The sequence below is a fragment of the Nannobrachium achirus genome (assembly GCF_963921795.1).
Source record: "Nannobrachium achirus genome assembly, chromosome: 4".
NCBI lineage: Eukaryota > Metazoa > Chordata > Actinopteri > Myctophiformes > Myctophidae > Nannobrachium > Nannobrachium achirus.
Genome location: NC_137813.1, coordinates 6,191,015 through 6,205,788, shown reverse-complemented (window position 1 = coordinate 6,205,788; position 14,774 = coordinate 6,191,015). Strand labels below are relative to the sequence as shown.

The following is a 14,774-nucleotide window of genomic DNA, read 5'->3' as shown; positions in this document are numbered from 1 at the left end:
TTGGCACTGTAAAACAGGTTGGGAATTTTTTTAGAGGTACTTAGGTCCATCATGAACAAGGTTATATAGTTGATTTATGGTAACAAACCTTCTTAATTTGTATCTGATTTTATACTATTTGCTGTATAGCGAATGGATTATGGTAATATTTGACGAATTTATTAAAAAATATTGGCACTGTAAAACAGGTTGGGAATTTTTTTAGAGGTACTTAGGTACATCATGAACAAGGTGATATAGTTGATTTATGGTAACAAACCTTCTTAATTTTTATCTGATTGTATACTATTTGCTGTATAGCGAATGGATTATGGTAATATTTGTCGAATTTATTATAAATTATTGGCACTGTAAAACAGGTTGGGAATTTTTTTAGAGGTACTTAGGTACACCATGAACAAGGTGACATAGTTGTTTTATGGTAACAAACTTCTTCATTTTTATCTGATTTTATACTATTTGCTGTATAGCGAATGGATTATGGTAATATTTGTCGAATTTATTATAAATTATTGTCACTGTAAAACAGGTTGGGAATATTTTTAGAGGTACTTAGGTACATCATGAACAAGGTGACATAGTTGTTTTATGGTAACAAACTTCTTAATTTTTATCTGATTTTATACTATTTGCTGTATAGCGAATGTATTATGGTAATATTTGTCGATTTTTGTGCGCTGCAGTGCCAGGGGCGCTGTCAATTTTCCTGGGTTCCATGGTTCCCCTGGAGGGGGTCTACGAAGTCAAAGTCCCGAATTTCTAAAAAAATAATTGTCCGATCGTAGTTAACATTGGAGGTCCAAAAATCAGAGCGGCGCGAGGGGGTCCCCGGAGCTCCAGGGGGTCCCTGGTTGGTCCCTCAGCCGAGGCCCCTCGGTCGGATGCGAGAAGGAGCGGCGTCGGCCCCTCGCCACCCGGTTCTCAGTCTCTATATCCCCAGGGGCGCTGGTATATCGCCAGGGGTCCCTGGAGTTGGTCCCCGGGTGAAGGGTCTGCCACTCTGGAGTCCGAGGTGGAGGCCCCTCGGTCGGATGCGAGTGGAGCTGCGAAGGCCCCACAAAAGCCAGACATTGTTATTCCAAGTCCCACTCAAGATATATGAGCTACAGACATCACTATACATCATATTCATTCAGTATATGAGCTACAGACATCACTATACATCATATTCATTCAGTATATGAGCTACAGACATCAGTACTCTATACATTATATTCATTCAGTATATGAGCTACAGACATCACTATACATCATATTCATTCAGTATATGAGCTACAGACATCACTACTCTATACATCATATTCATTCAGTATTTGAGCTACAGACATCACTACTCTATACATCATATTCATTCAGTATATGAGCTACAGACATCACTACTCTATACATCATATTCATTCAGTATATGAGCTACAGACATCACTACTATATACATCATATTCATTCAGTATATGAGCTACAGACATCAATACTCTAAGCATCATATTCATTCAGTATATGAGCTACAGACATCACTACTCTATGCATCATATTCATTCAGTATATGAGCTACATACATCACTATACATCATATTCATTCAGTATATGAGCTACAGAAATCACTACTATATACATCATATTCATTCAGTATATGAGCTACAGACATCACTATACATCATATTCATTCAGTATATGAGCTACAGACATCACTATACATCATATTCATTAAGTATATGAGCTACAGACATCACTACTCTATGCCATCATATTCATTCAGTATATGAGCTACAGACATCACTACTCTATGCATCATATTCATTCAGTATATGAGCTACAGACATCACTACTCTATACATCATATTCATTCAGTGTATGAGCTACAGACATCACTACTCTATGCATCATATTCATTCAGTATATGAGCTACAGACATCACTACTCTATAAATCATATTCATTCAGTATATGAGCTACAGACATCACTACTCTATACATCATATTCATTCAGTGTATGAGCTACAGACATCACTACTCTATACATCATATTCATTCAGTATATGAGCTACAGACATCACTACTCTAAACATCATATTCATTCAGTATATGAGCTACAGACATCACTACTCCATACATCATATTCATTCAGTGTATGAGCTACAGACATCACTATTCTATACATCATATTCATTCAGTATGAGCTACAGACATCACTACTATGCATCATATTCATTCAGTATATGAGCTACTGACATCACTACGTGGGGGGGGGGTCTAATTTAAAGCATCTGTTGATTGAATAGTATGTAGTTCCATATTTTATACACCCTTGGTCTCGAAAGTCTAGAAATTCTAATTTACCAGCTAGCATGAACGCACCATCCCCTTGTCAAACCGTAAACAGCCGTGTAGAAGCGCACCATATTTTGAAGTGAGGATAGCGCGACCAGCTTTTCCTGAAGTGTGGATAGCGTGACCGCAGTTTGAGATGGATACGAACGTCATGTTTCAGGGCTAGGCTGGAAGGTTTCCGATTAAAAAACAAAAGCAAAATAATAAATAAAATGATGCAGAGCACCACGTGGTGGATTCAATTATTAGTTTATTCACTCAATTCATCAATATACAATAATATAGGCTAATAATATGACATGATCATTTTGAGATAATTTTAGTGACAACTTGAGTGACAAATAGAATAGATGGTGCGAGAGAGAGAGAGAGAGAGAGAGAGAGAGAGAGAGAGAGAGAGAGAGAGAGAGAGAGAGAGAGAGAGAGAGAGAGAGAGACTACTACCATTCATTATGACTCGCACATGGTGACAAAAGTGAGTGTTTTTCATTGACAGTGACACACATATGGTTCGCTGCTAGAATAGAAGGCCAGGGAAAAGACAACGGGCTTCGAACGAACGGCCTTCTATATCATTTAGTGGTGTTTGGTGTGTGAGCGGAGCACGCACGTTGTGTCAGGAATGTTCATGCATGTTGTGCATTGATAATGTGGGTGTGTTTGTGTGTGCTGCGGGGATATGGTGACAACAGGAATGGAGACACCAGGGGGGCGATAACACACAGGATTGTCATGGTACGTTTCTATAATTGGGTTATGTTTCATTTAAAATCTATACCATAGTTTTATTACATAGCATTGTAGGTGTTCATTTGTTCTTCACAGTAGCCTACATATTTGAGATGGATCCATTATGATTTTAAACCGTTATTCATGATCGAGTTGATGTGTTGTAAATTACAACATTATGGAATCAATTACACAATAATAATAGCCAACATACTATTGCAACTGGTAATAATATGTTGGTTATATGATTGTGTTATTGACTCCATAATCCGTGAATGTAGATTCGATTTGTGAAATGTTTTCAAAGCTTTTTTTGTTTTTATCAAATATTCAATTCAATGGCAAACTTATATATATATATATATATTATATTTTTTAAGTCATATCTGTCTTGTTTATAGTAATTGCAGGAGAAAAGAATACCTGCTTTTTTTAAATCACATGTGACTTTCCAGAACAAGGCTATTGTCATTTCAGTTTTTCAACAATGTAGGCAGTTGTGTAGTCAACTCAAGGCTTTATACATAGGCATACAGTGGTTTGGCAAGTATATAATGGTCATTGATTGTAATCAGTCACCAAACTACATAGATAGACCTATTAATATGAAGCAAAGACCAGTCTCACTCAGTCTGCTTTAGTGTTGGTCAAGATACTTTAAACCAGTGTTTCTCAACCTTTTTTCTGCATGGCCACACTTTTCATGTCCCAAGAATGAAGAATCCATGGGCACACCAACATAATACGGGGGTGTAAATATCGTCACTGTCGGGAAGAAACCTTGCATCTCCAAGTTTCAAATTTGTACATTTCTTCGCAAAGTAAAGCCCTGCTTCATCATACAAGTCTGTCGCACAACAGTAGTGAAAACAGCAGATCTACAAGCACACAACGCCTCGCACCGCGAGGCGTTGTGTGCTTGTAGATTGGCTGTTTTCACTAGTTTAAATCATTTTTAAAATGATAAATACAACACTGGCTTTCAAGCAGTTTCAAGGGGCACACTTGACCCTTCTCAGGGGCACACCAAAGGTCCCCAGGCACAGGGAAACACTGCTAAACTACATACTCCAGCAATCCAGCAATACCAAAAGTTACTTAGTAAAGGTAGACAGCTACATTGAACCTACATTGTAACTATGTGGTTGGAGATGTGGTTTAATTAAGAAATGTTATGATATCACCTGTTGTGCCACTGAAAATCTGTCAGCTACACAGCTACATGGTGGGGAAAAAAGAGGAGCTTGACACACTATATCAATTCTTCATAATTGAATTGATCATCTTTATTTGTAAGTTGTAACATTGTGCCTTCACCTAATGACACATCACATCACATCACATCGGTCCGATGTGCTGGTGAGCAACACGGGAGCCCCTCAAGGAACTGTGCTCTCACCCTTCCTGTTCACTCTCTATACATCGGACTTCCGCTTCAACTCCAAGACCTGTCATCTGCAGAAGTTCTCAGATGATACCGTAGTGATCAGCAAGATCTCGGGTGACAACACGGCTGAGCACGATGGTGTGGTTAGGGACTTTGTGCAGTGGAGCGAGGACAACCATCTCAAGCGTAACGCAAGCAAGACTAAGGAGATGGTGGTGGACTTCCGCACCTCCTAGAGAGTCCCCCCGGTGCCAAGCACCATTAACGGTGAGGTGGTTGAGCTTGTGGATAACTACAAATTCCTCGGAGTACACCTGAATAGTTCACTGGACTGGTCGGACAACGCGCAGGCGATTCACAGCAAGGGGAAAAGCAGGCTGTTCCTCCTGAGAAGACTGAGATCGTTTGGGGTGTGCAATAGGATGCTACAGATGTTCTATCAGTCTGTCATGGCAAGTGTCCTCTTTTTTGGCATAACATGCTGGGGTGGCAACAACAGAGCAGGTGACACGTTTAACCTAAACAGACTGGTGAAGAAAGCAGGCTCTGTCGTTGGGTCCTCTCTGCAGGGGGTGGAGGAAGTAACCAGGGTGCACACTGCGAAGAAGCTAGATTCCATCTTGGAGAACTCCTCCCACCCCCTCCATCTAGAGATCACCAGTTACTGGAGTAAGAGAGGAAACGACCGCTTTACCTACCCAGTACGGAGATGTGAGAGATTAGGAAAATCTTTTGTACCGGCTGCCCTTAAGCTGTACAACGAGACAAATAACGGACGCTTGAAAAGGTCTCCCTTCCTAACTTAGACTTACGGAACCATTGCTGTATTGACTTTGACCTCTAAGGAACAATTGCTGTATTGACTTTGACCTCTAAGGACCTTCCAGGAAGAGTGCTCATGTGCGCCTTGCGGTGACACGCTTCCTAGTTTCTTCTTTTTTCGCACTGATTTTTGACACTGCACTATTAGGTTGTTAGTGTTGGTAGTTTCTGAGTATTTTTGCTTTGTTTAACAATGACAGTGAGATACTTGTTTGCACTAACTAGCATTGACTGCTATGGTCTCTTTTGCAAGACACTTTATGTATATATACTTATATATTATTCGCCCCCTCTATTGATGCACCTTCTCCTTATTGGTACTGTACTGCTCTTGTCTTTGTTTTGTTTTTTTCCCTCTTATCTATCTTTCTTACGTCTCTGTAACTTTGTAAATAACTGTATACTGCTGTGCTACTACTGGACAACTAAATTTCCCCCTTGGTATAATAAAGGTATCTATCTATCTATCTGACTACTTCTCCAAAGTGAGTGACCACCACCCACTCAACTACAATACCAGAGGGAGCACCTTCTACGATTTGGTACCCCCCAAATTTAGCATGGAACACAGGAAAATGTTAATTCTATTGCTCTGCAACTGTAATGTGGAATGCCCTGCAGATCGTCCAGTAGAGGATGTGAATTGCTAGCTATCAGAAAACGACGTGGAGATAGATAATAAGGGGTCAAACAAGTTTTCCCTTTTATTTTTCTCCACTGTAAATAGCTATTTTGTATTTGCTGATGACATGTATTATGTGTTAATATTCTATGCTCTGTTGATACATTGAATACACATTCTTTGTGTTTTCCTTTTAGCCTAAATGTTTTACTGTACCTCTGTGCTGTATACGTCTTTTGACTAATAACGTATTCAATCAATCATTCTATCAATCACCCAGGCGGACCCAGAAGCGGCATCGCAGAGCGGGGGCTACGACGTGGACATGTTCGTGGAGACCCCCGACTATGACCTGATCTGCACCATATGTCAGGGGGTCCTCAGGTGTCCTGTGAGAGCTGCCTGCCACCACATCTTCTGCAAGAAATGCATCTTACAGTGGCTGAAGAGGTACAGTATACTGTCACCACACACACCAACACCATGGATTCATATAACTATAGAGAAGAACGCCTTCAATCATAATGGTTGGTTGCTGATTGTCCATCCAAACTGAGAAGGTTTATATAATATGCCTCGTAAACCAGCCTCCTACTGAAGATACATTTATATTAGGGCATTCACCAAATATTCGAATATCAAAGTCACTGTTCGATTTTTAGGCTGTGACCCCCCAAAAAACATATTAGAACTGGGATCCCCCACCCTGACAAGCACTTTGAATTGTAGGTATTGCATTTAATGTGACTCAGTTCCGCAGATAAATATTGTGAAAATTTCACAATGTTCGCCTCTTGGTTACTTAATATTTGATAGTTTGGCCAGTCCTGTCGAATATTTGACTATTCGAATACTTTGAGGTTGAATAATTCGAATACTTCACATGGTTGTTGATCAATGTTCCCTCCATCCATTCTGAGAAGGTTTTTTTCCTCAACACAGATAACATTCATTTTTCCCTCTTACAGGCAGGAGACCTGCCCCTGCTGCAGAAAGCCTGTCAATCATAACTTGATCTTTGTCATGTTCAAGTTGAGTAAATCTATTGGACGGCTAAAGGTCAAGGTAAGAAATAATATGCACACATTTCCACTTCTGGAATACACAACACAACACAACACAACACAACACAACACAACACAACACAACACAACACAACACAACACAACCAAGTTCTCATTGGATGCAACGTAGGGCACAGTTATAGTTAGGGGACTCTGAAAAGATGTGTGATTGATTTCTACCGGTGTGCCACGATTCTCCAAAGCTCCAACAATTCAATTTGACTTTGATTTAAACTTTCTAAATCAAACTGTCGCTGTACTGTAGTGGCTCTTCTTCTAACTGCATTCAGTGTGCACTCTTAAAAACAAACAGCACGTGCCAATCAAGCTGAATTCCTAGCAATTTGACTTAAAAGTTCACGATTCAAACATATTTTGATTTATTTTTTCAATAAAAACATTTGACACCCCAAGTGATTACAGGTGCCAAATAGGAATACAAGAACGCTCGCCCCAAAATACACTCGCCCCGGGTCAAATCCGGTGACCTTGGAACGCTCGCCACCATGTAACCTCTGTAAAACTGTGCATTGATAGATAGATGTAAGCCATTTACCATGAGAGGGAGTAGGTTGTTGGCTGATTTACCATTAATTGTTTCAGTGGGCGGGGTCCATGAGCCAACTCAAGGTTGTTGACTGATTTACCACTGTTTTAAGCCAATCAGAATCCAGTATTTGAACATGTGACCACAAAAAGTGGTAGAAAGAGGGGGGGGGGGGAATCAGTCGCCCAGTTGCCTGAACCTAACCTTATTCCTAAACTTAACCTAAGTAAAACTATGTCTAAACCCAACCTTATTCCTAAACCTAACCTCAGTAAAACTATGCCTAAACCTAAACGTGTTCCTGACCATAACGAATACAAGAATTCAAGAACTGCTGGGGACGAGCGGTCTGTCAAAACAAAGAAATAAATGGGGGCGAGTGTGTTTTGGGGGGTGATCGTTCTGGACGGTTACCCCAACTAGGTATTGATTTAACATCATTAATGTCTTCTTCCCTCCCAGTGCAAGAACGAGATCCGCGGCTGCCCGAACACCCTGGCGCTGTCGGAGCAGTACGTCCACAGCATGGCGTGTCTGTACGAGCTCATCCCCTGCCCGTACCAGGGCTGCCGGGCACAGCTCCTCCGCAGGGACCTGGAGACCCACGCCCGCCACTGCGACCACTGGCGCCAGCCCTGCCACATGGGCTGTGGCACGCTGCTGTCGCACCGCACCGAGGCCCAGCACAACTGCTACCGGCAGCTGAGGCAGGAGTACGAGGCACGCCAGAGGAACCACAGGTATACTGTAGTGAAGGGCAGTGGTTGTCGTACACTGGGTCGGGACCCTTTTGTGGGTCACGGACACACTTTTATGGCTAATATAGTAATAAAACCAGTAAGACTCCCTAATCGGGAGATAAGCGACCGTTGGTCGCTAACAGAATCCATATATGGCCAAGACAGATGGCCAAGACAGCCCATATCTGTGTGGCTGGTTTTACAGACAGGGATCTCCATATATGGGCATGAAACGGATCATATGTATGATGTCAGAAGTCAAAGTCATGAACGTCATAGGACTTTCACATAACAAACAACTGAGTAAGCATGTTTGGGCTCTCACAGCATATCTCCATATACAGTATGGATCTCCATATATGGGTACCAGGGGTCTCCATAAATGGGTAACTTGCCGGATGGCCGAGACATGGTGCGACCTCGCCCTTTAGGTCGCTTGTCGCCCTGTCTGACAAGGTATAAAACCATCAACTTTGATGAGGCAGAATTGTGCTTCTAAAACTTTTTAGCACAGCCCTAGTTTTTATATTGTTTCTATTGGGGCATTAACGAAAAAGTCGACAAGTCGACTAAGTCGACTCCATTACACAAGTCGACTCCCACCAGAGAAAGTTGAAAGTCGAAGTAAAAAAAAAAAAAAAACCTTCTATTGTGAAAATAGCAGATCTACATGCTCACAACGCCTCGCATCACGAGGCGTTGTGAGCATGTAGATCTGCTATTTTCACAATTTCTGCCTCTATATATTTGACAATTTGGACAATGTTGAATTTGCCATTTTAGAGGTATTAAAAAGTCCTTAAATTGTCACTTTAGAAATGTGCAGATACCCTCTATACACTTAAACTTTATGTTGGTTTGTTTACAGTTGAGTGAGATTATTTTTAAGTTAATCATCTGGGGACCCCCCCAAAATAATTGGGGGGGTCGTGTGTGATGTGATGACGTCATCAAACGATAAAGTCGACTTGCAAAAATCACAAGTCGTTAAAGCCCTATAGTTTTTATGTTTTTATTGTTGTTATGCAGCACCTTGGTCAACGTTGTTTTAATGTGTGCTCTGACTATGAATGCAGTTGGATTGGACTGGAAAAGCCTTGACAGAATCAAAGTTTACGCCTATTTCTTTCACGCCATGTGACCTCCAACTATTGTTCTTGGTGTTTTTGAGCGGTGGTAAACCGCTCCATAGAGTGGCTGTGCGCAGAGATGGGCAAAAATATATTGAAAAGTATTTTGATACAAAATACAAATACTGGGTCAAAAAATGTATCAAAATACAAAATATAAATACAGGCCAGAGAAATGTATTTAAGATTCAAATACGTATTTTGTATTTTGAAAATACATAAATACTTTTTATAAAAATTTATGCAATGATTAGTACTTTTATAGATTGACTGCCAAGTATTAAATTAACTGGTGAGGCGAGCGGGCGCGGTCCCGTGAATTCCCCGCGAGTGTGCTCGTTTGTGCATGCATATGTGGCCGGTGAGAGATGGATTGTGTTCATCTTTGTGAAATACCGCGTGCGGTAACCGCTGACCCAATCGGCAGCCATAGCGGTGACCGCATATCGTGTGGAAGGCACTTAAATTGACCATACTATGGTGTTAGTCTTGAGCAGGCTGCCTAAATGTTTACCACTGTGTGCCAGTGTGAGAGCTCAGGCCAGAAGTGCCTTCCACACGATAAGCGGTCAACGCTACGGCTGCCGCTTGGGTTACCGCACCGCGGTAACCCAAACACACTTGCTCAGTGAGTAAACGCCACAAGGTATTTCACAAAGATGAACACAATCCATCTCTCACTGCCGATGTACGCATACACAAACGAGCACGCTCGCGGGGATTTTCACGGGACTGCGCCCGCTCGCCTCGCCGCCTCAAACTTCGCTGCGCGGCAGAAATAGCCGCCCGCCTCTCATTGAAAATTAATTACTAGGAGGCGGTGACCGCGTATCGTCTGGAACCCACTTTACCGCTATCTTCTAAAGGAACTATGGCATAAGACTGAATGCACAGTTGCCTCTGCGCCAGTACTTCATAGAGTGCAAAACCCGCTCTGCCAGCCTTATAATAACTAAAACTGCACTCTGTTGAGGTGCCAACTTGCTCTGTGTGCACAAGTAGGCCATGTATGGCCTGCTTGCACGCCAGCAGAGCGCGCCATGAGGTGCGCTCACTACTGGCATCACCACTGACATCACCAGGAATGCTGGTCCCTCATTGGCTGTTAATGATGACATTGCCATAAATGCTGGTCCCTTATTGTGCTACATGCTTAAACACACACAGCTACCTACCAACCTACATACATACATACATACGCAGATGAACTCAGTACTTGCGCGCAAGTAATTCGAAATTGTAATCATAATGCACGATACATTTGAAGCAAACCAAAGTCAAGTGCTATGGCTGTATCACACACACACACAAACCAACAGCAAATTAGATTGAAAGAAAATGTGTCGGTCCCCCTACAGTTTAAACCTTTGTGAATGTTTAAAATGTGTCCATTTGAGAATAAAATTACATAAAAAGTATTTTGTATTTCAAATACAGAAAATACTAGACCTGAAAGTATTTTGATACAAATTACATCCAATTTTTTCCGTCCCAGCCAAATACAAATTACAAAATACAAAAAAGTATTTCAAATACGTATTTCAAATACGTATTTCAAATACATGTATTTCAAATACTGCCCATCTCTGTGCGTGCGTCTGTAGCCTTTTTCCTCAGCGTTTTGCCATAGTAAAACGTGTGTGTGTGTGTAGCATAGCCTGTACATCCTAGACCCAAATCCTAGTCTGAAGACTTTATGACCACCGCTCACTTCACATTGGGTGCGATTTTTACTCATCATCTGATGTAAAACTTCAGCCAATCAGACATCACACGATACCTTGATATTGTGATGTCATCCTTTTCCCCCTCTCTGATTGGCTCCCCCAGTAGAGTCAACGGCAACCACACTTGCATCTTTCTAGTCTCTCATTGGTCAGTGTTTGACATCGTTCTAGTCTCTCATTGGTCAGTATTTGACAGGTCTTTCTAGTCTCTCATTGGTCAGTAAAAACCAAACTGCTCCATTTGCGGATACGGTTCCAAAGGCCATATTTGACGTTTTGAACAGGAGAGATGATCAGAGGAGCAGAGTTTTTACCACTAAGGTTGTTACATGGACTGAAGTATGGATATAGTTTCTCAGTGAAGGTGCAGTCAGTGAAAGAGTAGAGGTGAACTCTGGCCTCCACATCATAAAAGGAGACCAGACCCTCCTCATAATCCACAAACACTCCCACTTTCTGGACCTCCTCTCTGACAGGGAGACGGACAGCAGGGCCAGCAGCAGCATAGTACTCATTTCCATTCCTCAACACTATAGACCAGTAACCATTGTTGGAGCTCGGTGTGATGTTTCCCTTCCTGTTGATGGACTCTCTGGCCACTCCTAAATACCAGCCAGTCTTCCCTCTAACCTGAACCTCATAGTAAAACCTTCCTGAGGAGAAGCTTTGTTTTCCTAAGACACTGACATATTGAGAGAATCTCTCTTTGTTCTCTGGGAGATTCCTCCTTATGTTTCCAAGACTCACTTGTTTTCCATTCTTAGACACGATGAGCCAGTGATTTGCTGTATCAGGATCCAGAGTCACACCCAACTCATATTGCTGCATCCTCCTCAGCTCATCATCCTTACACAGATTATCCATATCTTGACGGAGTGTCTTCTCCAGCTGAGCCACAGCTTTCCTGAGTTTCCTCACAGTCCCCTCACATGAAGACCGAGGGACGTTGATCTTTGTCCAGTCCTTAGTGGGTGGAGGGGTGTTGATGGATGTGGTGTTCTGGAGGAGGTGGAGGTGGACTTCAGTTTGTGGCTGCTTCAGCTCAGAGATTCTCTTCTCTAACTGAGCGATTTCCAGTTGGAGCTCTTCAATGAAGCCTTCAGCCCGTATCTCTGTTGCTTTCTGCTTCTCTTCGATGACGTTAATGAGCTCAGCCTGGCTTCTCTCAATAGAGCTGATCAGAGCAGTGAAGACCTGCACACTGCCTGCTATCTCTCTGTCTGCATCTTTCTTACTGAGCTCTACTGAGTGTTGGACCTCCTGAATCTTCACTTGTCTCTCCTGGACCATCTGCTGAACTTCAGCCACAGTCTTTCTTTCATATTCTTCGTTCAACTTGTGAACCCTGAACTGATCGGCCATCTCTGCGAGAACTTTATTAACAGCGAATTCAGGTCTCTTGTGGAAGGCTTTGCTACACAGTGGACACCTGCACACATCCTCAGTGTTCCAGTAATGAGTGATGCAGGCGTTGCAGTAGTTGTGTCCACATGGAATGGTGATTGGATCAGTGAACACATCCAGACAGATGGAACACAGGAGCTGCTCTTCGGACAGGAGATTGCTGGCAGATGCCATTTCTACGAATTGAGAATACAATTGTAGAAACGATAATAACTGGAACGAGGGCGTCCTTTTCAAGAGAGCGCAGTGGCTGTGTTTGATGACGAGGCTACAGTTCCAACGTTCCTTGGGTATCGTGTCAGCCTGGCGTTTCGCTCTAACAAGCTCAGCTCCTCTTCAAATCGCTGAAGGTGTTTTGGAGGCTCAAGTGGTCTTCCAGCAGTTGGTGATGGCCAGTAGGGGTCTTCTTGCAGCAGGTTGAGTCTTCCAGCAGTGGTGAAGGCCAGTAGGGAGAGTGCTTCGTACCGGAATGTGTTCTCTCTGTCTGCGCTCTACTTTTATACCCAGGGCGCCTCAGTGCTTGCATCGGGGATTGTATTTATATGTTGTCAGACGACCAAATCCATATATGGCAGAGACAGATGCCTGTCACACTCCCCATCTCTCTCCCCTGTTTCCTGTCAGTCCACTGTCCTGTCAGTGGAGGCATAAAGGCCAAAAAAGAATCTAAGAAATTCCATAAATTAGAAGTGAGAATAGCCGATCTACAAGCTCACAACACGGTGCAAAGTGACACGTTGTGAGCTTGGAGGTCTGCTATTTTCACCTAAAAGCCCTTTTAGAAACTTCAGCCCCTGCCTCTCTAACATTCTCTGCACGTCCCTGATATGACAATATAAAGTTAATTGTGATTCTTTCAGAACGGGTACACATTATTGTGTATCATTGTTTTATGCTTTAACTATTGAAAAATAGCAGATATACAAGCTCACAGCGTGGCACCGAGTGCCACGCTGCGAGCTTGTAGATCTGCTATTTTAGAGAAATCGTGAACATTTTCAATTTTGACCCGATTCTATAAGTGTCTTTTGAATCCTTCTAAGAGTTTTGGAAAAACCTATGTTTCTATGTCAGCAATCTGGCCAGCCATCGTCATAGAAAAGGTCCTTTTCACATAAATGGAGCTCAGTTAGTCTGTTCTTGAGAGACTACTATGTCAGTGGTTCTCAAATCTTTTCATGTGAAGGACCAAAATGGTATGTATTTGGCCACGGACCCCCATCTCAAAATATTTAGTTCCAGGGCCCCCCCGCAGAAGCAAAATTTGAGTTACAAACGTTCGCTTTGAAAATACATATATTCAAAGATTTGCACACATTTTCACAACTTTTTCAAAAATAGCAGATCTACAAGCTTGCAGCGCGGCACTCGGTGCCGCGCTGTGAGCTTGTATATCTGCTATTTTTTCACTGGTTAAAGCATCCAATAATTCTAGGCCTAAACACTACAGGGCCATCGCGGCCGCCCTGCAGAGGAAGATGAGGCGGATGCAGAGCACCATGGCCCACATGAAGAGGCAGATCGGCCTGATCTGCGAGAGCCTGGAGGTCATGGACGACCTGGAGGAGGTGGTGGAGGTGGAGGAGGAGGACCACCGGGGCAGCAGCACCGCTCACAACTCCTCCACCTTGATGGGGACTCTGAGCACCAGCAGCAGCAGCAGCAGCTCATAGGGAGGTGGTGGTGGCCGTGGTTGGAGAGTGGCGTCATCTCTGTTCAATTCACGGGGCCAGGTCTTCTGCATACCGTGGTTCCCTATTTTTTCCCTGCTCCTTTAAATGGATTTCATCCTGGCAGAAAGGAAGGCACGCTCCGACTGTTGTTTCATGGGTTTGATTTTTGCCCCAAGTAAATGTGGTGGGTCGCACAGTGTGATGAGTCGCAGCCCCAGCCTGAAGCCTCAAAAGTCTAGTATCTGCTCTCGTTCCATAGGGATGTCCCTTTGGAGTGATGGTTAAGATATTGGACTTTCACGTGGGAGGGGGAGGTTCGGATCACCTAAGTTACATAGACGGGTTTCTTGTTTACAAACATTGAGACTAAATGCACAGCTGAATGTATCATGTAATCAGTTCCCACCGGTTTCATTGGCTAATTTTGGTACCGACGTCTGCGCACGCATCTACTTCTATCAGTGTGACGTAGACCAGAAACCCGTCTATAAACACAGTGAAAAACTGAAATATAAACCACAAAAAAAAAAAGCATTTCTCAAAACGGAAAGATCCAATAAACAAAAGATCAACAATAAAACTAGGTGGCATACCGTGTGGCC

At 42.7% G+C, this 14,774-nt stretch overlaps 2 protein-coding genes across 2 annotated transcripts; one reads left to right on the top strand and one right to left on the bottom strand.

The window, feature by feature from the left end:
- Window positions 1-2,790: 2,790 nt before the first annotated feature.
- Window positions 2,791-14,172, top strand: LOC308282598 (RING finger protein 151-like; the record flags this gene model as incomplete). Its single annotated transcript, XM_080722985.1, has 5 exons — window positions 2,791-2,802; window positions 6,168-6,337; window positions 6,856-6,952; window positions 7,961-8,238; window positions 13,950-14,172. 5 exons carry the CDS (start codon window positions 2,791-2,793, stop codon window positions 14,170-14,172), a joined length of 780 nt encoding a protein of 259 aa, XP_080579111.1.
- Window positions 11,306-12,673, bottom strand: LOC308284002 (E3 ubiquitin-protein ligase TRIM21-like; the record flags this gene model as incomplete). Its single annotated transcript, XM_080724524.1, has 2 exons — window positions 11,306-12,058; window positions 12,116-12,673. The coding sequence occupies 2 exons, from the start codon at window positions 12,671-12,673 to the stop codon at window positions 11,306-11,308; spliced, it is 1,311 nt and encodes a 436-aa protein (XP_080580650.1).
- Window positions 14,173-14,774: the final 602 nt, after the last annotated feature.